Source organism: Sceloporus occidentalis, unplaced genomic scaffold, assembly GCF_023333645.1.
Source record: "Sceloporus occidentalis isolate IW3139 unplaced genomic scaffold, rSceOcc1.0.p SCAF_1, whole genome shotgun sequence".
Classification (NCBI taxonomy): domain Eukaryota; kingdom Metazoa; phylum Chordata; class Lepidosauria; order Squamata; family Phrynosomatidae; genus Sceloporus; species Sceloporus occidentalis.
Window position 1 is genome coordinate 240,386,612 of NW_028316981.1, and position 23,098 is coordinate 240,409,709.

At 39.0% G+C, this 23,098-nt stretch overlaps 1 protein-coding gene across 2 annotated transcripts in view; it reads left to right on the forward strand.

Annotated features, from left to right (window-relative positions):
* AOPEP (aminopeptidase O (putative)) overlaps window positions 1-23,098 on the forward strand; it is a 224,257-nt gene that overhangs the window by 133,914 nt on the left and 67,245 nt on the right. For both annotated transcript variants that reach the window (XR_016277370.1, XM_089490878.1), the window contains exons 12-13: window positions 735-797; window positions 1,912-1,995. Coding sequence is in view for 1 of the 2 variants with exons in the window: in XM_089490878.1 (XP_089347004.1) it covers window positions 735-797; window positions 1,912-1,995 (147 nt within the window). In the remaining variant the exon portion in view is untranslated. The remainder of the gene's footprint in view (window positions 1-734; window positions 798-1,911; window positions 1,996-23,098) is intronic.

Sequence of the window (23,098 nt, forward strand, 5' to 3'; positions counted from 1 at the left end):
GGGGGTTCCTGCTGACCAAGAAAAAGAGGGCCAAGGCTGGTCCTTTGGGGCGAGGGGCTGGAGGGGGGGCAAAGCCTGGGAGCTGGGGCCCCTGGAAGAAGGAGGCAAGCTCCTCCTCTCCTCTGGTCTGGAAGGCAGCAGCAGCACCACCAGCAAGAGGAGGGATGGAGATGGGGGGGTCCCCTTCTTTCTTTCTTTCTTTCTTTCTTTCTTTCTTTCTTTCTTTGCTTCTTCCTTGCCTCCTTGCTCCCTTCTCTGGCTCTGGAGGTGTTTCCTTTCCCTGGAGTTGCCTTGCGCGAAGGCCAGCCCCAGGGATGATGCCCCGGAGCAGGAGCAGGGCTCTCCGTCCCCAGCAGCAGCAGCAGCAGCAGCAGCAGCCCTGGCCCCGGGAGGGAGGGAGGGAGGGAGAGGCCGCCTGGCTCCCGATTCCCAGAGACAAGGTGGTCCTGAGGGGCTGCTGCTGCTGCTGCTGCTGGCTCCTCTCTCTCCTCCTCTTGAGGTGGAGGGGCTGGGGCTTTCTCCAAGGGTCTGTGGGAAGCCGCCTCAGCTGCCTTGCTGCAGAGGAGGAGGAGGAGGAGGAGGAGTGTGTGGTTGTGGCTGCGGGGGGGGGGAGCCTTGGGAGGGAGCTGGGCACCCCAGCTTTGGAGGGCAGCAGGGAAAGCTCAGGAGGAGGAAGGAGAGGACTTGGGATACACTCTCCAAGTTTATGTTGTTTCTTTTCCCTCCCCATGTAGCCTTTGCTGGAAGAGAGTCCCGCCTGGCAAGAGGGTCGCCTAGCCCAGCAAGTCAAGGCAGAGGTAAGCCCACCTTTTGGCTCCCCTTTCTCCCCCCATCTCTCTCTCTCTCTTGCCCTGCTCTTTGGAAAGCTCTCTCAAGTTCCAGCCAGGTCCACCCTGAATAGTAAAGCCTGGCTAGAGCAAAGGGCATTCCTATTGAAAGGGGGGGGGGGGGGGAGAACCATCACCACCACCACCACCCTGCTGTATGTTGAGAATAGATTAAGGGGGATCCCTTGAATACAATGGGTGTGTGGTTGTAGTTTTGTGCCTTCAAGTCATTTCCAACGTAGGGCAACCCTCAGGCAAACCAGTCGTAGGGTTTTCTGGGCAGGAGATGTCCAGAGGAGGTTCCCCCCCCCCACTTTGCCTTCCTCTGAGGCTGAGAGAGTGTGACTCGCCCCAGTGGGTTTCATGGCCAAGCTGGAAATCGAACCCTGGTCTCCAAAGCTGTAGCCCAGCACTCAAACCACACAACCACATAAGACCTGGCTTATGAAACAGCCACTTTGCAAGTTCAAGTTCTGTAAAGTTCTGTTCCTGTTCTAAAAGAGGAAGAGGGTTGTTGTTGTTGTTGTTTCAATGGGGGGGGGGAACAACCACCACTCTCCTGCTGTCTGTTGGTGATCGGTTAAGGGGGAATCCCTTTAATACAAGGGGGGCTTACGGTGACCCTGTTGCTTGAGGCAAAAGGTGGGAAGAAGGCTCACCGCAGGCTTTTCTGTTTTCTTTCCATGGAAATCAGTGGGACTCTTATTCCAGGAATCCCAGGCAGGGTTGTGGTTGGACATCACTTTCCCAAAGTGTTTTGATATAGCCAGGCTTTTCTTTTATCTTTCCAAAAAGTTTGCTGTCAGTTAGGCTTGAGAGGTAGGCAGAAATTACTGCGTTAAGATGAATCAGGGGAACCTTCTTTTGACCAGGCACAAATGGTTAAATGGATTACTGAAAAAGCATAATATTGAATCCTGGAAAAAGTGTTGTTCCCCCCTCCTGTTCCCTCCCCCCCTACTTTTCCTTTTCCACTGAAGCAATGGAAAAATGTGCCTAGAGTCTGTTTATAGTTTCTTACTCATGCTGAATAGTTGCACTCAGGTTGCGTCTTCTTAAAAAAGCCCTACGTTTTGACCTGTAGGTCGTAAAATGGGTTCGAGTAAATCAGAGAGCCAGAAAAAGCGGCAAAAGGAAAAAGCGGCGCGAAGAAGGCACTTTCCAAAAGGTATGGGCTCCTCGGGAGCATCTTTTCTATATAACAGGCTTGAGAGGTTCAAGAAGGAAGCTTTTTAATAAACTGGGAACTGCACGACATATTACGAAGTTTCTGAAAGCATTTTCTTTGTGAAGGTTCATGTTGTCTAGCAAGATTCCTGTAATACGACTAGACAGAGATGTGTTTATATGAATTGTACTGACTTAGGGCTGAAGAGGGAGTACTGGAAAAAGGTTTTATAGAAAACAAAATAGGACGTTTTGCCATTTATTACTATCTCTTTATTCACATATCTTAAAAAGTATCTGAGTTGGACAAGGCTAGGCATTGTGTTTGTGTCACGGAAATGGAAAACATAACCAATAAATACACTGCAAGTTGTAAAATAGAAAGAAATAATTGAAGGGTGACTTCATGTTTTCATATGTTCTCCTATTATTGTTCTATCCATCGCTGCTTCTATTCATAAAATAAGAATGTAATGTTTAAAACAAAACAACAGATCAATGTTATGTGAGAGCAGCGCTTGGAGTATTGTACCTTCAGTTTTGACGCAAGCACTGATGGAAAGTACAATCTGCCGGCTATTGGTGGATTGTACATTCAGTTTCTGGGAGGTATGATTGTATTGTTCTGGCACACAAGTGTAACTGTTATTTTGTTTTGCTTCAGTATGGTTTCCAAAGAATAGTATTGCCACATCTACTGAGTTGTGCTGTTTGCCTCCTTGATGTTAGCCTAGTCCAGTCAAGCTAAAATATTTAAATATAAGTGATTTACAGTGCAACCTTATGCATGTTTACCCAGTAATAAGTCCAGCTCAACAGTAGGTTATACACTGTAGTACCTATGCACATAGGATCACAGCCTTAGTTCCATTGTGGTAAGTTTACTGAGGTAGACCTATCCTAGATGAATTTACTAACGCAGTGAGTAGGTTGCATTGATTTCAATGGAAGTCCTTCCCAAGTAATTTTGCAAATTCAAAATGCTGGTCTGTCTTGTAATTTGAGCTATTCTTGTACACTGCAGATTGTTACTTACCAATTTTGACTTCAGTCGAATAGCAAAGAACAAAACGGCGTCTCAGAAAATGTGGTAATAAGCATTTATTGTTAAACCACATTAAAACTATTCTAAAGACTTTTTTTCTATTTGGAAAAAGGCTGTGTTGTTGTTGTTTTTTGTCCTGGTTAACAAAAAAAGTTTCTTAGGAAGGATTAAAAAGGCAATGTGTTACTCTGCTGCTTTGATGGTGCTTCTAGAAAGTTTGATGAATCATCACTGGTTCTTTAGCCAAGTACTTGCTGATAATATAGCTGCCAACTCCCGGGCTGTGTTGCCTTAGTATGGGCATTATTGCATTTGACAAATGTCCGCAGATAGTACAAATGTCTGCAGGTGGCGGCGGCGGAAAGGGAGATGGACAATAAAAGGACGAAGCTCTAATTTTAGTTTAGTGTTGTTAATTGTGTTTAAAAGCTCAAGTAAAAGGCACTCTGACTCTCAGTCAGACTGGTCATATTAAATTGAAGTTCACCAGCATATCCCTTGTTTAGTATGCATGTAGGAATGGGTTTACTTTTCAGATTGTGGCGTTTAATTCTGCTCTGTTGTTTGATAAAGCGTCGCAAAACACCAGTCTGTGTCCAGTGGTGCTAAAGTACCTTTTTAAAGTCATGACATAAATGTTTTGATCTCAATATAAAGTATTGTTATTTCAGTGAGTCTGAATGAGAAGCAACAGTGATTTCATTAAGTGATAGATAATACGCTGTTTCGATATGTGATTTACTTTTACAGATATTCCTCCTTGCTAATAATAATAATAGTAACAGTAATAATTTATTACTGCTGGAATTAACTTCAAGTTGAAGTTCAAAAGTATGGTAGCTCTTTTTTGTTTGTAATCTCAGTATGTTTGATGCTTGTGATGGCTATGGAGCCCATGTTTTTAGTGTAATCCAGAAACGATTCCCCTGCTTCATTTAGGTATTCAAGATGGTGTTGCATATGATTGTTGGCTGGAAGATTATATTGGCTGCCATTTTGTGATCTATTGGTATTGAATAACAGAGAAGTTAAAAGACTGGAATCATTTGCATTGTATAATGTGCTATTGAATTAAGCAGTGTGTTATCCTAAACCAGTATGTACAGAGATTCTACAGACAAACACAACTATATCTTTGAATTCTACCTTTTATCCACACCAGTATTCAGTGGCCAAACATCATGAGGTTTATTTGTATTCCAATTTTTCCTCTCTGAAAATTGAGATGTCCATAGTGGTTAAACACACACACACCATGTAAAAACAGAAGGTCAAACAAGCAAAACTAGTCCAGAGCCATAAACACAGCAATAGACTCTTGAAAGCATGAAGCAATTATGAAATAAAATAGTTAGAGCTAACTAAAACAGTTCAATGCAACAAAGAAAGCAAATGCTCAGCAGAAAAAGTCTCCTAGTAGTAAAGAAGTACCATACTGACAAAACAGGAGACAAGCTAATCTCCTGTAGCAAGGAATTCCACATGTTGGTGCTGCATTGAAAAAGGCCCTACTCTAGATTTGGTTCTGCTTTAAACTGCTTCATACTGATTTGGTAAGAAAAGAAGAGAAAAGACAGAATGGAGCTATTGTTTTAAAAATGGTAGGGCCAATTGAAAAGAAAGCTAAAAACGGACATAGCATAATCCTGTGCATTTTTACTTAGATGTAGGTGCCAGTGGTTTGTAGTGAGGCTTATTCCCAGGTAAGTGTGCATGTAAATGGCAGACAAAGGCTGGAACCTTGTTGGTTAGTCCTCATCTAGTTGTTGAATGGTGATTCAATACATAAGTAAATCCCATAGTTCAATGTGTCTACTATAGTCAGGACTACGAATAAGATTCAGGTCAACATCTGTTAAGTCGCATCTGAATGACTGAGCTCCGTAACTTCATTGTTGGCTTTAGAGTGAAAATATTGAATACTTGCTGTGCCTTTTAAGGATCTTTTTGTATGTTCTCTGGCTTAACACTCCCCATCATGCACAGTTCCTTGATAATTATGACAGGTTAATCACATTTTCTCAACTGGATGAATGCTTTTTGCCATTACTAACCTGTGTGAGACACCCTGAAATCAAAGTGGCTACTCATGCGTTTTGAGCATGATATCTGCCTGTCTGTTGGTTGAATAACTGCTCAAAAAAGAGCATTCTTGCTTGTCTGAAAAAAGTTTTGCAAAATTAGATAAGAGGCTGCTAGCACATGAGTTATCCTCCCAGATCACACTTCTCAGAAACAGGAAAGAATGGGTGTATGTGGGTGTGTGAAGGCCTTGAGGATAGCAATCATTGTGTAAACCATTTTAAAAATGATGCAAGATGATGGACAAGTTCATGTGAAATGTGAGGCTGCTGTGTTGTTTAATTTCAGAAATAGGGGAATTCAACATAATTAATTGTTATAGATCAAATACACTTCTTGGAAAAATAGTTGAAAATTAAAAAATATGCTTCAACCTACCTGTTTGATATTTTTACTTTTAGCACATAATTTGCTTGTTTTCTGCTCTAATTCTTATTCTCCTATGATCATGATTTTGATGCCTTTTGCCTTTCTCATAGCAATCCTTTTAATTTGTTCACATTTATTTTCTCATTTGATTTTTTCTTCTCTTTTCTTCTCTTTTTGTCTTTTCTTTCTCTTTTTTCTCATTCTCTTGCTTCCTTTTATCTGTTATTTGTTCTCTTTCCCCCTACAAGTCACATTTATTTTCATATTCATACATAGCATGATGATTTTCCCTTTCTCTCAAACGGTTATAATGAATAACTTTGTACAGCTCTAAAAGTCTGCATAGGCTGAATAGGCAGTTTTTAAAACTGTAAGCCAGCTTGAGGAATAAAAGTTGAAATTAAATAAAGCAGTGTTGATATTTTAAAATGTGCTTTTAGTGACCAAATAAATTGTCTATGTACAAAGGTCTGTTATTTAAAAACTAATAATATAATGAATGTGAGAAAACTTTTTTTTTAGAACAGACTAGTGGATACATGAAATTAAGAAACCTTGGAAGAATCATAAAGCTCTTTAGAGAAAATACGACAACTTAATTTTAGAAAATTTACATTAATAAATTTAGGTTGTCCTTCCTACATAATCGCTGGAATATATCACTGTTGGGCAGAAGTAAATCTAATGAGAGATTTCTGGGTTATTTGCAGTTGTCCAGATTTCTCATTTCCAACTGTTGAAGTGAAGCAAGCACTTAAAGCAGTTTTATATGCTCACTTTTGATATTCAACAGAAAGAAGTAAGTGTATCTTTGATTTCACTTCTAGTTGAGATTCTAGTAATAAATAGATCCTGCAGGCCTGATTTCTGCCCACCTCTGAAGCTAATCCTAATAGGTCTAAATCCTAATGAGGTTACTAAAACAAAGATTGCGAGTAGAAAAAAATAGTATTTTTACTCAGCATAAAGTATAATAAAGGAATTAATATGTAGTATAGTCAAGAGTACATGACATTACACCCAAAAGATTATGTTGTGTATTTTGCCTACATACCAAATTTGGTTTTGGTACCAAAAAGACAACTAGATTTTAAAGATTTGGTTTAAATGCCTAATTTGTTAATTTAAAACATTAATATTAGAGTGATTTCATTTTAGACTAACAGGGTGATGATTTTTGTCTAAATATTATACTGGTGGTGGTGGTGATCATCATATCATTTATTTACAGTGCCATCAGTGTACGTGGTACTTTATAAGTGAAAGGACAACAAAATAAATAAAAGGACAACCAACTTATGTCTCATATTTTGATCATAGCTCATATTTTTTAAAAAAACATAATTATTGCCTCATTATTTTTTTAAAGTATAACAAACTTAAAAGCTGTTCATAAGATCCAGTGAAAGAAGAGTACAACAAATAGCTGAATGAACTGCACTTTCAAAAATATCACCTGACATGTTCCTATTGGGACTGTATTTCTTCAGAATGAATGTGACAGCTGGTATGGTTGAATTTTTCCTCACTATATAAACCTTCCAGCACAGCAAGGAAGAGGTGAGGCTAAAACCTTGGTTTCTGGTGTGTCAGCTTTCCACAGGCAGAGGGTTTTAGGCATGGGGTGGCCTGTTATACAAGTCTGTTTGGTGTTATGTTCTGCAATGTATAGAATGGCACTCCATTATCCTTAGTTTTTCCCCAGGTGCTCTGCTTATATGAATATGAAAATGTCTTATAGTGTGTGTGTGTGTGTGTGTGTGTGTGTGTGTGTGTGTGTGTGTATTCACATGTGATGGGAAGATAGATCCATTGGATTAGTAGGAGATTCTCCTTTATTCACTTGAATTTACTTTTGCATCATGTGGTGAACATGTGGCCCTCCAGCTGTTTGTAAACTACAGCTCCCTTCAACCCTAGTTAGCGTGGTAAGATGTGAGGGAGGATGGGAATTGCAATCCAACAATACCTGTTGTGCCCCACCCTCCCCATCCCTGTGTTACATTGTGTCCAAAGTTGCTTTTTTTTTAAAAGGGATTTTTCACTGTTACTATCCAAATAGTGAGAAATCAGGACTGAATTTTAGATGTTGCACATAAAGGTGTCATTAGCAGAATGATTTCTATAACTACAGTATGGGGTATTATTTCTGAATCATGTTCCATGACATTCATATATGTAAGGTCCAGTTCCTTCTATAAATCTGAGGTGGCCATTTTTAAATTAGGAAAATGCAAACCAGCATTGGCCATGTGTTGGAAGTAGCTTAAAGTGTACGTAGAATTACATCACTTAATTAGTATGGTTTGTTGCCAGCAGCCATTTCTCCCCTGCACAGTAAAAGATTAAGGCCACCTTAATGCAAAACACAAGTTTGCTGAGGAAAGGAAGACAACAGAAGTGTTGTGTCTTTTATGTGAAGGGGGGAAATGGCACACTGTTGCAGTAGAACCTTTTTTATTTGGTGGTTCCTCTCTATAGAGGTGTTTTAATGAGTTTCTTTTATATGAGACCATACAAACCTAATTGGTCCTATCAGCTCCAGAGTAAGAGAATATATTGCTAGTGGGGGTGTATTGTAGTGGAGAAAATAAATAAACTTCTATGGATAGCAGCTATGAGTAGGCTATTGCAGGCTACAGGTTAGTGTGATGGTCTTAAGACTTTTCCAGAATATTTGTTGTTAAGCATCTTTCCTCGTCTGGCTCATCAATACCTGGGGGTACATCTACACTGTAGAAATAATGCAGTTTAACACCACTTTAAGTGTTGTAGCTCCATCCTGTGGAATCCTAGGATTTGCAGTTTTACCAGGTCTTTAGCCTTCTCTGCCTAAAAAGTGCTGCCACTTCACAAAACTATAGAATCCAGGTATTGGTTCCCATCTTATATTCTATAGTGCTCTGTCTAAAAGACTTCCACAGGACTGGTATGATACTTTCTTTGATGAGACTTCTCTGGTAGCTAGGTGAATTGTACATGAATGGGTTTGTGATTGTGTAATAACATTGAATTGTAGGCTTTTACTCTGCCTTTCTGATGTCTGGAAGCAACCTTAAATGACCACATTTCATTATACAGTCATCCCTCCTAACTCACATATCTGAGATCTGCTACCTCGAATATCTGTGGAGAGGCAACTTCTGCTATTTCCAATGGTGCGCGTGCCTGGGCTGTGTGCCCAGGGGCACACCCCATTCAATCCTATGAAGCTTGAATATGCGTGAGCCTCCATTTTTGTGAGGGCATCCAAACTGTATTCGTGGTTTCTAGATTTTGCACACACACCAGAATAGGCCACATTTAAGAGATTTATATGGTTGTGTTCTAGTTTTTAAAAGTGGCATTTCAATATGAATGGATTAGGATTAATTTGTATATTTAGCACAAACCAAATGTAGCAGCCATACAAATGTTCTTCAAGAACCACCATTTAAGTTCTGGACACAAGCATGTTTAGGGAAATAGAACTCTATAGAGTTTATGATCTAAGAATAGGATCCTAAAGGAAAGATGATGACTCAAAACCAGCATAGTTGATTATAAAGTCAAAGTTATGTACTGGTAGTTAAAGGGAAAGGTTGCACGATCAATGTTCACAAATTCTGGGGCAGGCAGAGTGGCTAAAAATAGTGACAGCTTAACAGCAGGATTTTGTAAAAATATCTTGCTACTTTCAGTATCAAGTACTCCTGGAAGCCAATATGCTGCCTCTGCTGTATTTCTGTGCCAACCTCAATTAAGCTAACTATAGTACACTGACTGTGGCCCAGGACTGTTAACTTTCTACCTGGAACTGAAGGCGGTGCTCATCTCAAAGAACTATGGCAGGGTCACACTGAAGCACATTCCCTATGTTAACATCTTCCTCAGTTATTGCCTTGCTTATGGACAAGGAAAGTCATGGAATGAGAGACATACCAGCAATCTGAGCCAAGCTACTTGAAGTTCTTCCCTACTGGCAGATATCTTCAGAATGAGAAACTAGCAATTTTGACAATTTTATTTGAGAGGGAAAGGTAGCCATTTTTGGATTTGCTGCACCTCTTATTTCAGTTTATGGTAGTAGAGTTGAAGTAGCTGGGTTCCATTCATAACTCCTCTCTCCTTCCTTGACGATCATGATAGTTTTTATTCAGCACTGCATATGCTAGCCTGTTTCTGCCCGCTCTTCTACTTTCAGGATCAATCAATTGGAGTTCATGTATTCATTCCATTGAGACAATATGTTGAGTTTCATGAGGGCTCCCCATCTATCAAGCCTATGTTTTTTATCTGATTGGTAAAAACATCCCATTTTAATTTAATAGAAAATTAATATTAATTAGTGTATGAGATCTAAATGTATAAATAATGATGGTTAACCTTTCCTTTACTGTGTTTTTTCTTCATGGTAATGGTAGGGGAGGTGATGAAAACCTATTTTGGACTTCCAAGTTGTGCTGTGTATCTTGTACTTATTTTCAGTCACTTATTGCCTGCAAACATCCTGTTTGACGAGTCCTTTTAAAATGGAAGGTTGTATAACTCCAGTGATCTAGAGGGAGTGGAGACAATTACTCTTTTCATTTGTTTTCTCTTGTCCACTACAGATCAAGCAGCATTCTTCAAATAATTTTGTAAAAGTCATGTTGGATTTCCTCATGTATCTGTAAGCTGAAAAACATTCATCTGGCTCTCTCTTTTCCTGGTGTCAGACATATGTATAAATTAAACCTTTATTTAGTATAATGCGTGTCTTGAGACTAGGTTTTTATTTCCTCAGTTTCTTTACTGCAGTCATTCCCTGCTTGAATAAAGAATATAACAAACTATTCCATATTTGTTTGTTGTTCCTCCCTGGATTTGTATATGGTATAATATATTTATATATGGGTGTGGGGTTTTGTGTGTGTGTGTGTTTTTAAAAAAAATCAGTATTCTTTGTTTGTACTAAGGCTACTTTATTGTAGAGATAATATAGACTTGAAATTTATGCACAGATCAAGAAATCACAGATCCTAATGAGGCTTCTCTTCAACAAGCATTGGCTGGCATTCTTTTGGCAGAGTATGTCTCATTGTCTCTTTCCAGTTATGAACCGCAAATAAAATGCTCTTACCAGATCCAACCCCAGATATTCTGAGACAAAAAAATCAAATCAAATCAAAATGTTGCCTCCTCTTTGTTAAATAACAACAGTAACAATAACAGCAGTAAGTGATGCTCTGAATGCTGTTTGAGACACTGCTCTTGTTTTGCTTGATAACTTGCAGTTTCAGAAGCGTAAAGAAAAGATAGATTATTACAGTAGAGATTAAAAAACAAATATGCAGAAAAAACTTGTCATTGATTTATCGTGTCAAACTGCTGATTCCTGAACATTCTCCTCATGTAAATAACTGAAAGTTATCATACCTGATCTATATTGAGAGATTTCTATCTAGGGAGAAGAGAAGATGCAAATACTGTATATGATTTCCTCAGTGGTATAGTTTAGTATTTTTAAAAGTCAGCTTTGGTTCTCCCTTATCACCCAGTTTCACAGTAGCACATATAACTGGATGGTCTGGTGTTTGTTTCTAGTGTGATACTTGCAGGCATAAGAACACCTCTGGAGGTCATCACTGATGCCCACGGTCTGAGCAGGCCATTGCCTCACATACTGGCACTCTAGGAACAAGCATCCCCAGATCATGGACAAATCATGGACAGCTATTGCTTTGTGCTCTCTTCTGCTCAATGATGCTGATACTGGACTGATGCAGGCAGACGGTTCTGAGTCCTTTCCTGGTCTGATTGTTTCATTTCATATTTGCATATTGTTAGTTTTCAATAAAATGTGTTGCTGAAACATGTTGAATTACTCTTCTTTTTTGGGATGCAGGAACCTATCCCCATTCTTTCCATGTTATTTTTGCCACTGGTAGATAGGGACATATCTGCTTCATTAACTGAGGCATACCTGTACTGTTCCCTCTTCCATATAAATTGAGCCTAATATTTCCTATATGAAATAGCTAGCATTGAACTCCCCCAGCACCAATGAGAGTGCATGAGAGCTGGTGTAGTACCATTGTATGAGTGTTGGATTAGGACTCCAAGAGACCAGGATTCAAATCCCTCCTCACCCATGGAAAGCCATGGTGACGCTGGACATGTCATGTTCTCTGACTAAGAAGAAGGCAATGGTAAACCCTAGGATAGGGTCTCTGTATGTTAGAGCTGACCTGAAGGCATATAACAGCAACAACAACATTTCTCAACCAGTTGTCTCTGTTTCCCACTAATTTGTCTAGTTAGAGAAGTTTCCCATTTACTATTCAACCATGAATTGTAACCTTCTATTTGGGAAAGCATGCACAGACCTGAAGGTGATAGCAAGGTTGCATTAAAACAGATATTTAGACACTAGTGGCATTTGTTGAGTTTCCATTCATCTGATATAACCTACAGATACAACCCAGAAGGTTGCTGGGTGTTCTTATTTGTTATTACTGTGTGCCTTCAAGCCAAAGGAATCTATCATGGTGTTTTTCTGGGCAGAATTTGTTGAAACAGGGTTTGTGCATTTTCCTGTCACAGGCTGAGACATGTCCAAGGTCACCCTGTGGGTTTTCATGTCAGTGGAGATATAAACCCTGGTCTCCAGAATCATAGTCCAACACTCAAACCACTAAACCACACTAGCTCTTGAGTGATCTTCTATGTATGCATTATATATGCTCATACATCTAGTTCATGAGAGTTGTGACATGAGGGGGAGATTCAGACAAAGAGAATTCTGTGTTTGATTTATTATACTTACAAGTCTTGATTTGGGCCTGTTCATCTGGAGACAGATATTATCAAATCATTTATGCTAGAAGACAGGAGTAGAAAAGCGCACCAGACTGGACAAATATGTGTTACTGATGTCCTTAGGATGACTTTTGGTACACCAGTTTGTGGAAAGCACTAAATAAATAGCAAAATGGAGAGTTCAAAATACAATTGGCCCTCCACATTTGTGGTTTTGACTTTTGTGACTTTGGTTATTTGCGGCTTTCATTAATGTGTTCTCTCTAGGAATCTCTAGGTCCTCCTACACAACTGTGCCAGAAGCTGACTATAGCGTTGTGCTGGAGAACCTAGAAATTCCAAGAGAAAGCACTTCTCTAGGCATTTATAGATCCTCCAGCATGATTCTATAATCAACTTCTGCCAGATGTTGACCATAGAATTGCACTGGATTACATGGGGATTCCTAGAGAGATGTTCTCTCAGGTTAAAAGAATAGCATTTTTTAATTGCGTTTTTTCCACATTCACAGAGGTCCTTCACCCTTAACACCAGCAAATTCCTATGCAGAGCAGCAGTTAATTAGACCTACAAGTATTTCTGTGTCTAGCACAGAAAGTAAAGCAAGTCTTTGCTTATTTATCATCTGTCTGCATATTCCACTAGGAAGGCATCTATTCTTGGTGTTAAAAATGGTTTCTTTATTGGCTTCCTGAAAAGTAGGCCATGAAAGCCATGTGGGTTCAAGTTACAGGTAAAAAACATTTTGGCAGCTTGATGATGTTCTGCCGCTTGTTACTGATGCTGGGAGATTTGAATGAAAAAAACACACACCAACAACCCAGGGAGCAAGCAAGAGAGAAAGAAACAGAATGTCTGTGTCTGTGTGATGCTAAATATGCCCTTAGAAGGCAATCCCTGATGGCCTAGATGGAACTAGTCTTAGTGAATGGCCTTCTTCCTCTTGTTGAATTTATTGCCATCTTGGCATTCTCAGAGCAAAAGGAATGAATCAGGATGTTTGCCCCCCACCTCACAGCACAATCCCCCTTTAATAGCATTCCTAACAATTTTACTGTAACAAAGATGAATGTCTTGAAGGGTGTGAGCAAAAATTCTGGCTTTCGTATGAAATTAGGTGTATGAGGCACAAATAAGTTGAGGTCTTTATGTGGCATAGGACTAATAGAACAAGCAACAGAGATGCACCACTCTGCGGTGTTTTTGTAGAACAGAGGAGTGTCCAAATGCTTGTGTAATTTCCCAGAGGAGGTCCATGCCAAAGCAAGGATTTCTAATACCATTTTAACTAAGGTAATTTCACTCCAACTATGCTAATTAGAAATAGATAAATTACATACCTCTTTTGCCAGCATCTCTTGATAAGCTTCTCACATAATGTTTTTTTACTACATGAAACCTGGGACTGCTGTAAGGTGAAAACATGGGAGAACAATGTGGATGGTGTTCTATGTTTATTGTTGTGATGTGCCTTCAAGTCATTTCTGACCTATGGCATCCCTAAGGTAGCTGAGAGTATATGATTTGCCCAATGTAGTCCAGTGGGTTTCCATAGCTGAGAGGATTTAGACACTTTTCTCCAGAGCCATAAGCTGCATCTGCACTGCAAAAAATAAAGCAGTTTAACACCACTTTTACTGCAATAGCTTGTTGCCATGGAATTCTGGGATTTGTAGTTTGGTGGGAGACTGCTGCTGGGGGGTGCCTTCCAGATAGAGTTTGGTGCAGGTAGCTGCAGTGCTACGCTCTCATCAGCAGCTGCTGCTGGGTGGGGTGGTATATTAGTGAACAATAAATAGTCATCATGAAGAAGATAAAGAATGGATAACCCAGGATTTACTGGACAGTGTTATGCGCTGTTCTTTTTCATAGAACTAACAGTTTTCTTTTCTGCTTTTGTTATCCTTGCCTTGCTGCCTTTTTGGTTAGTATGCTTTGTTATTTTTAACTTTTTCTATTAAGGTTACTGACTCTTTTTTGCGGGAAATGACTTATTTGCTACAACTGCATTTTTTTAAGGAGTGTAACAGTTATCTGGGAGTGACCATGATTAAAGGAGGGATCACCATTAGTTTATTATTTTTGGATGTGCAATTTTACAACACAGAGAATCCAAAACAAAAAGCATAATAATGAATAGGGAAGTTGCAGTGCTCCAAAAATTTAATTCTTGAGACAAGACACTGAGTTGATATAGTCAGCTGATACAATGAAAGTGACCAGGACATTGTACTGTCTGCCAGCACATGATGTATGTGTATGTATATTCGAGTTGTCTGTTGACTTATGGTGATCCTGTGATTTCCTAGGGTTCCTTCCTCTGAAAACAATAAACTAATAGCTATCACTCCTTTAAGCACTTGGTATTTATTGGTAGTACCCATCCAAATACTAACTAGGGCTGACCCTGCTTAGCTTCCAAAATCAGAGAAATTGTCTACTTCATCTAAATGCTGGCAATGTAATACTTATACTGCTTCTCTGTGTCATATAATGTGGACATGTTCAGTGGTTACCCGTTTTTGGTTGGATGTATTGCAATATATCAGTTTTTATAGGAATTTTTAAATATATTTGTAGACACACATGTTCTTTTAAATTATATCTCTGAAACATAGAATTTAACTAATAATTGATGTTATTGGATGTTGCATGCTCCTACTGTTTTGTTAAGACATGTAGTCCAGGGCTGGAAAAATAAATATTCTCTATCTGTCTTTTAATGGTTAGAAGATATAACTGCTTTAGCTACTCATGTATGGGAATTGTATAGATATCAGCTTTAAGAAAATGTGTTTTTGGAACAATGGTCAGCATATATCAATGTATATATTCCCAAACAATACTTGTGTGCATTCCCCCTTCCCCTCTTCTTTCATTCTTTTTCCTTATTTTCTTTGAAATAATACTTTAATATCCAGTAAAAAATAAAAATCATGCCACATTCCTTGTTTTTAGGTTTTGAAATATATTTATTACTTCTTTTATTCTAAATTATTGTTTCAGGTGGGCATTTCTGAGGTAGAGAAGTCCTTATATGGTGAATTTACTCTGTTTTTGAAGGATTAATATACTTATCATATGAAAATCATTGGAGGTCCTTAGAGATTAATAGATTAGGGACAGTTTTCATAGTCCAGCAACCACACTAATTTTGATATCAGTATGTCATGCTGTCAAAGTATAAGACTATATCTGTGTTTAAGCTGTATTTTTCATTGCCTGATTGAAACAGAACAACTCTTTAAGAACATGCCTTCTTAGAATCTCCAGCAGAGCAGAAGTGCCTGCAGCCGTAAAGCTGGAGAGACAACAGTGACATTTTAGTATACAGAACAATTTGTGTTCACAATCTCTGCCTATTGTATGACTGCAGATGAGACAGACTGACTGACTCCAGGAAGCTTGGTTAGGGTGGAGAGTACAGAACATTATTCAGTGCCACGTGCAACTCAATTTTCGTGAAATCTGGATGTTTCTAGTAAATAAATCTACCAGTACTTCTTTTTGATCTATCTCTGTTCTCAGTGCAGCACTGGACTCTCTCTCGCTCTCTTTCTTTCTAAAGAGCACTCTACTATAGATAAATTAGGATCTAAATAATAATTGGAGAAGTGTTGGAAAGTTATATTTTAGCTTTTGTTAACTCACCCTGATGTGATGACAGAGTGTAAAAAAAAAGCAGGCTGAATGTCCAGTAATGAGATTATCCTCCTTGTAACATAGTGGCAAAGATGATGTTTCACAGTTGCTGTGTGGTCTCTCTTTACATAAACTTTGTCCCATAGTGTTCGGCTCATTTTCTGTACAGGAATTCATTATATATTACAAACAATATTTGCTGCAGACAGCTTCAGTATGTCAGAAGGCTTATGCAATCACCAGCTATCAATAATGTATACTGTATTTTTCCCAGCATGTGCAATTAGAAGGGATCATGTTGATAGATGCACAGAAACTTCAGAAAACTATAAACACTAACCAGTACTGCAATGTGTATGTAAAACTAATTTCTCAGTCACAAATCTATCTGCCTGCTATGGAAGGCCTCAGTGTGTGTTTCTTTTTTTGCATTTTAATTCTAACATGTTATGCAGTCATAGAATCCAGCTTGGGGCTTGCTTAATGGAACATGGATGCAAACATTTCTTCCAACACATGAACAGTGCCCCAGTGTTCTTAATACACCAGCTTTCATTGTTCACAGTGGGATAGTGAACTAGTCTGTCCATAAGAAAGAAAAAGCCTAGTATAGTTTGCATGATCACTTACCCTGACATAATCCCTAATATCGTAGGAGAAGTTTATTTATCTTTAGCATGATTTGATCCTTTGAATCTGAGGAAGTTTCTCTTTGATGAAGGAGGGACAGCAAGCTGCCAGTCTTTCTTCCCCTCTTCTACTGGAGGAAGCACATCCATGTGCAGAAAGATTAGTCTTTCCATAACTGTGTTTACTGCTGGCAGTGCCTGGGACTGTTATGGTCCCCCTGCTGTTTCTGACCATGCCTGTCAGATCATTATTGTGCACCAAACTTCATTGATGCCATATATGGGCAACACTGGATTGAAATAAGAAATGGGATAGAAAAGGAATGACTATAACTAGTTAACCAGTGTGTGAAGGATAAAGGAGGACAGCCACAACTAATCAGCCTGTGAGAAAAGAAGCCATGGCTCTTATTTTCTCAGCAGAACACACATTTGATTTGGCCATCAGCTTAGTGGAGTGAGATTTTTATATTTTTATATTTTAGTGCAACACAGAGACCCACTTCTGAGCATCTATATGAATTTACACACGCATACACATGCACACATTCAGTCTTCTCTGCCTAAGGAAAGGGCCTGTGGATCCCAAGAGAAGTTACTTTACGGCTGCTAATGAAGCTTAAATTTTACTGTTTTTGTACCATGGAAGGGGATTGGCCTATGCCTGCATGGAGATCCCTCCAGAACAACTAAACTACAACAGAAGTGACATTTGAGATGACATAGGCCTGTGACTCTAACATTGTCACTTTTCTTCTCCTGCATGAATTTTGGCATCTTTTGCCTGATGAAGATGCCAGTTGAGCTTCAAAAGCTTGCATGATATATTTTGTGCATTTTGGTTGGCCAATAAAAGCATAACTGTTTTGTGCATTTTGGAATATACAGTTGTCCCTCCATATACACTAGGGTTAGGGGAACAAGACCCCCGTGAATATGGAAAAACTGCAAATAACAAAAACACCATGTTTTTACCTGAAGGACAGCTCTCTAGGAATCTCTAGGTCCTCCAGGGCAACTCTGTGGTCAATGTCCAACATACACTGACCATAGAATGGCACTGGAGTAGCTACAAATGGTCTTTCAGTGCAACTTTTAGTTAAAGTTGACCACAGAGTTGCACTGGAGGACCTAGACAGTCCTAGAGAGAACATATTAATGAAATCCGTGAATAATCAAATCCGCAAATATCAAAGCCGCAAATATGGAGGGATGACTATATATAAAAATAATGGCTGCGTGGCCAACACTACAACCAGGAGCCATCTGGAGACACAGAAAGAAAGTAGCACCGAGAAGATATATTTTACTGAGTATTTTATTCCATTTTTAGATTTTTGGGAAGGTCATTTTTGGGTTAGGTTCTTTATTATTTCCCCCTCTGTACAGTCTCTCTCTGGGCATCCAAGGCTTTGTCCCTCAAAAATTGTGATGTCCATTTGCTTTGGAAAGAACGTTATGTCTCTGTTTCCTTTTCCAGTGCATAGATTGCTTGTGGAGCAGAGAAATGTGGATGTAAAGTAGTGTTTTAGTATGATATCTGGGGACACAGTTGGCTCTGCCTACTGTGACCCCTTGGTTCCATCTACCATTGCTTTCCTCCAGTACCAATGAGCAGCAGCTACCACTATCTTGAATGTGAACATCCATTTATCAGTGAAATGAGTTCTGTGATCATTTGGGATGCTGATCAGATATACCTGGTCTGCCACCTCCAATAGGTCCTGGTTGATGATACAAGCAGAATGACTAGGTGTTGAAGGTTGCACAGTTCAGTGCAAATGGCTATCATATCAAGAAGTACAGTAGTATGTAAGTCCAGCTCTGTACTTTTGTGATTATTTTGTGTTCCCATGATGGTAACTAAGCAGTTAGTCCAGAACCTTCCTAGATAACATAGATGATTATGGGGTATATATTTAGCTCCTGTGGTGACATTACACATGTATACAGACACACACGCACACACACCAAGCCTTGCCTGAGAATCCGATGAAGCAATTACTTTAATCGTCAGTCGCCTCTGCTTAAAATTTCTGGCATAGGCTAAACAAACAAACAAAACATGATATTGCCTTATCCTTTGTACTGAGGAGGGCAGTTCTTTCTTTGTGCCTGCATATTTTAAAATGATTATAGGAACGGTTTTTGGATGAAAGCAGCCAATGCTGGGGGAAAAAGTATGCAGTGATATTGCACACAAAGGCTAAATGTGACTAATGGAACTACTGAAAAGCATTAGCATAGACATGTCTGTTGCCATGTTTTGAATGCAAAGGACAAGGTAGGGTTCAGAGGTCTGTTAGCTCAGCATAGCACCATTGAAATGGCTGCAGTGATGACAGTGCAAATGGTTCCTGAATTAGAAATTCAATAAAAAAATTAAAGGCCTATGGAAGGGGTTTTCCCCCTCAAGTTTCTTTGTACTGGTTGTCCACACAATTTATAAAAAAGCTTCAGTTCCTAGAGAAATTGAACCAGTTACCATAGCTGTAAAGGTTAAATAGTATTCATTATTGTTAATAGCGCTTGTATTTATTGGCAAAAATGTAGAAAAACATGTTTGCAGTCCTAAATGCATTCCATAGGAGTTGAGCCATATGAAAACAATGGTACCGGTATTTATTTCCAAATAGGCATGTATTCACTTGCATTGCACAGACAATTTTTGAAACAATGACCCTCATTTTGCTGTAATGCTTTATTATTTGTATCTTAGAAAACCAGTTGAATTTGATAGGCAATTTGTTTGGTTTATTGTATATTCCTAACAGTATGCTTTTTTCTGCTCTATTTCATCTATGAGAGAAAAATGGATCCATATTATGAACAGAATTCCTTCTTAAATATGCAGACCTACAATACAATATAGAATCTAGATTTATTTGCTTATTATAGTTTTTTTCCTGCTCAATGTAGAACTGAAGCTCACAGCAGTTAAAATTTGTGGTTGTGTAATATGCCTTTACCTTGACTCCAAGTTATACCATCCTTATCAGGATTTTCTTGGGAAAATTTGGCAATGGAGGTTTTCCATTGTCTTCCTCTTAGGGAGCGAGAGTGTGACTTGCCCAATATTGCCCAGTGAGTTTCCATGGCTAAGCAGGGATTTGAACCAAAAGCCAATTAAAAGATCATGCAGAGGTGCTGCTTTGGAAAAGGGGATATATTCTCAACCCCAAAGGGTTTGGGGGGGAAGGTACATACTGTATTAGTAACTTCTCCTTTCTTAGGAGAAGAGCTTCTTATAGGAAGTAGCTTCTTAGAGGGACACTTCTAGCATAGAAGAACAAAACATGGAGGACAAAGTGAAGATTTTGATCTTATTGCTGGGCACACGGCAAAAATGGTGTGCAAGCCTACTGAAATGGATGATGCCTCTTGCAGATATTTCATTTCATTTCATTGGGTGTCATGCCATGCAGTGTATCTGGTACACTGTGCCTATATACTGTAGTAAGGAGAAAAGTTGAGAAAGATTATTTTTAATGAAGCTTTTGCTTGTGGCTTTGGATAAGCTTTGTCAGATTCAGGAAGGTGATAGATGTTTTATCTGAAACTCGGTGTTTGTTTTGTATACAATCCCTCCCATTCTGCTTAAAGAAAAGTACAACATTCCAGGCAATGGAATAATGATATCCATATTGGAAATAATATTTTTAAATAATCACTCTGTGAACGGAAGCAAAAAGTATTTAATATCTGTTATGTGCAGAAATTGTATTTAGATTATTTTTAATAAAGCCATTTCAAAGTGATAGGGAATTTAAAAAATCACTTTTGGACTAGCTAGGGGTGGCATATACATAGCAGTAATGATCAATAAAGGTTTTACAGTTGGCCCTCCTTATCAATGGATTCTTCGTCCACAGATTCAACTATCTACGGCTTGAAAGTTTTCCAAAAATATATAAATTCCCAAAAAGCAAATCTAGATATTGCTATTATTTTATTATCCCATTGTATATAATGGGATGTGATCATGTATGGATTTTGGTATCCACAGAGGGTCCTAGAACCAAAACCCAATGGATGCCAATGACCTACTGTATACAATATGAAGACAAAATTCTTGTTATTTCAATAATTGAAAATATTTTAAATAAAAAAGAATGGTTTACTAACACATTGAAATAATGCTTCTTTTTGTGTGGCATTTTCCATAACTATCAACTTTTCTGATCCTTGAGGCAGTAGCACAAATAAAATTATTTTTAAAAGTCAGGCAAAGCATGTCATCTTTGGAATGTAATATGAGAATACAAATGCCAGGTGCTTATATTTCTTTAAAAGTTTAGTGTGGGAGGAGTGTTTGCAGTAGCAGGACTGTTGCTAAAACAAGTGTTGTCTGGCAACAATGAATATTCAAACAAAGTTATCAGAAAGTGTCCGTTTCTGAGGGATGAAAAAATATTTTAGCTTCTATACTGCCCAAGTAGGCACATGAAATTATTGTCGCTGAAACAATAATATCAACTGAACTATACTTTGTCTTTAGCATTTAGAATATTGTAAAAGATTGGTCATTCCTAATCCTTTTCAATGGTTCCATATTTAGCCTCTGTGTCAGGCACACCAGAAATGAGTCGTATGGTTGCATAATTTTTCCTCCTGCCTGCCCTGTTCTTACCCCCTTCAGGAGTAAGGATCATTCACAAGTGATGCAGAACTTCTTAGGAAGCTGGATCTAATTCAGGTTATATGGCTTCTGTGTAGTGGTTAAACCACTTTTTCCTGGATTGGACATCACAGGAGAGTTGTAGTTTAACAATCCAAGATATTGGTTCCAAAGTTTGGAGAATGAATGGAAGACAGAGAAGGGCATTTAAGGCATGTATAGTCATAGCACATTTCCTCAGTCTGATAAGCCATGGTTTATTGAATCAGGGCTGCATTTGCACTGCAGAAATAATGCAGCCTTACACTGCTTTAATTACCATGGCTCAATGCTATGGAATTCTGGAATTTGTAATTTTATGAGATATGTAGCCTTGTCTGTCAGACAGCTCTGGTGTCACACCATACTACAAATTCCAGGAATCCATAGCATTGAGCCATGGCTATTAAACCAATGTTAGACAACATTATTTCTGCCAGTGGAGATGCAGCCCAGAATTCTGATGTCTCCCAAGCCCTGCCTGCATGGACCAAATAAAATGCCCTCCCTCCACAATCCTCTTGCGGAGGAATCTGTATGGCACATAATCCAAAACCTGGTTCTCTTGTGAACAATCTGGATGGCATCTGCCACCAAACTCGGGGAATAGCCCGCTTAGATTTTTAAAAACCTAGTGTTTGCTGCGGATCATCCCATGTTGTGATGCCAATGCATACATGCCCCACTGTGCCACCTGACATAGCTGCCATGGCAGTAAGTTGCTTGCTATGAGGGCCCCCGCCGTGAGATCAAAGCTGGGCACCTCGTTCTGACCGCAGAGTGAGCGACTTAGGGTTGCCACAATTCAAAAAGGACTTGAAGGTATACAACAACAAACAACCAATTATCTTACAGTTTTAAAAATAATTCCTTGTTTTCCTGTTTCTTGAAGGTAACTGAAATAGTCACCTCCTCGCTACTTAAAAATATGTCTGAATGCAGCAGCATAAGGCAGCATTTTAACAAAATGATACAGTCATTCCTCCTTTTTCGTGGCCTTGGGATCTGTGACTCACTCTTTGTGGATGGCGAGCAGGGAGGGAACAAAATGGCACACATGCGGGGATGCATGCAGGAGTGCAGGGGACTCCAGTATTGGTGAGTTTTCAGATTTGCGGGGGGAGGGGCGGAATGGATCCCCACTAATCAGAACGACTGTATTCTCCATCATTTAATTAAGCCACACCTTCAGCATTATAGCAGGATGTCAAAAGTCATATTTGCACTGCAAAACAAATAAGCTTCATTATATTCAATCATAATGTAATTTAGTTATGTCTTAGTTGTTGGAAAATTTATTAATTACAAGTAATTGGTTACTGGTAAACAGTTACTTCTAAGCTCTGATCTGGAGTAGACTGTATGGTCACAAAATGCCAGTGATTATTGATATGAGTCCAAAACACACTGCAAATCCAGTCTGAGACCGCTTTAACTGCCCTGGCTTAGTGCTAGGGAATCCTAGGAATTGTATTTTATTGTGGCACCAAAGCTTTCTGGTAGAGAAGGGTAAATGTCTCACAAAACTACAGTTTCCAGAATTTCCTAGCATTGAGCCAGGGCAGTTAAAGCAGTCTCAAACTGGATTATTTCTGCAGTGTGTTTTGGACCATAGAAAATTATTTCCCTTTGCTTTGACATTTTGATGAAAATTAAACATGTTTGTTTCCAAGTTCTTAAAAAGAGAAGTTTCCTCTTCCTCATCCCATTTCTAGTAAAGCACAGCCGGAAAAAAAAATCTATGGCAAACTTACCCTCAAACATCTGTGTTCCAGATACACATAGTTCTGAGAGTACCACTGCTTTTTTCTATTTAAAATGTTACATAGTTTCTTTCAAGCAGATCCAAAAGGTAATCTGTCGGAGAGAATGATATACTAATTTAGTGAAAGTATTTTCT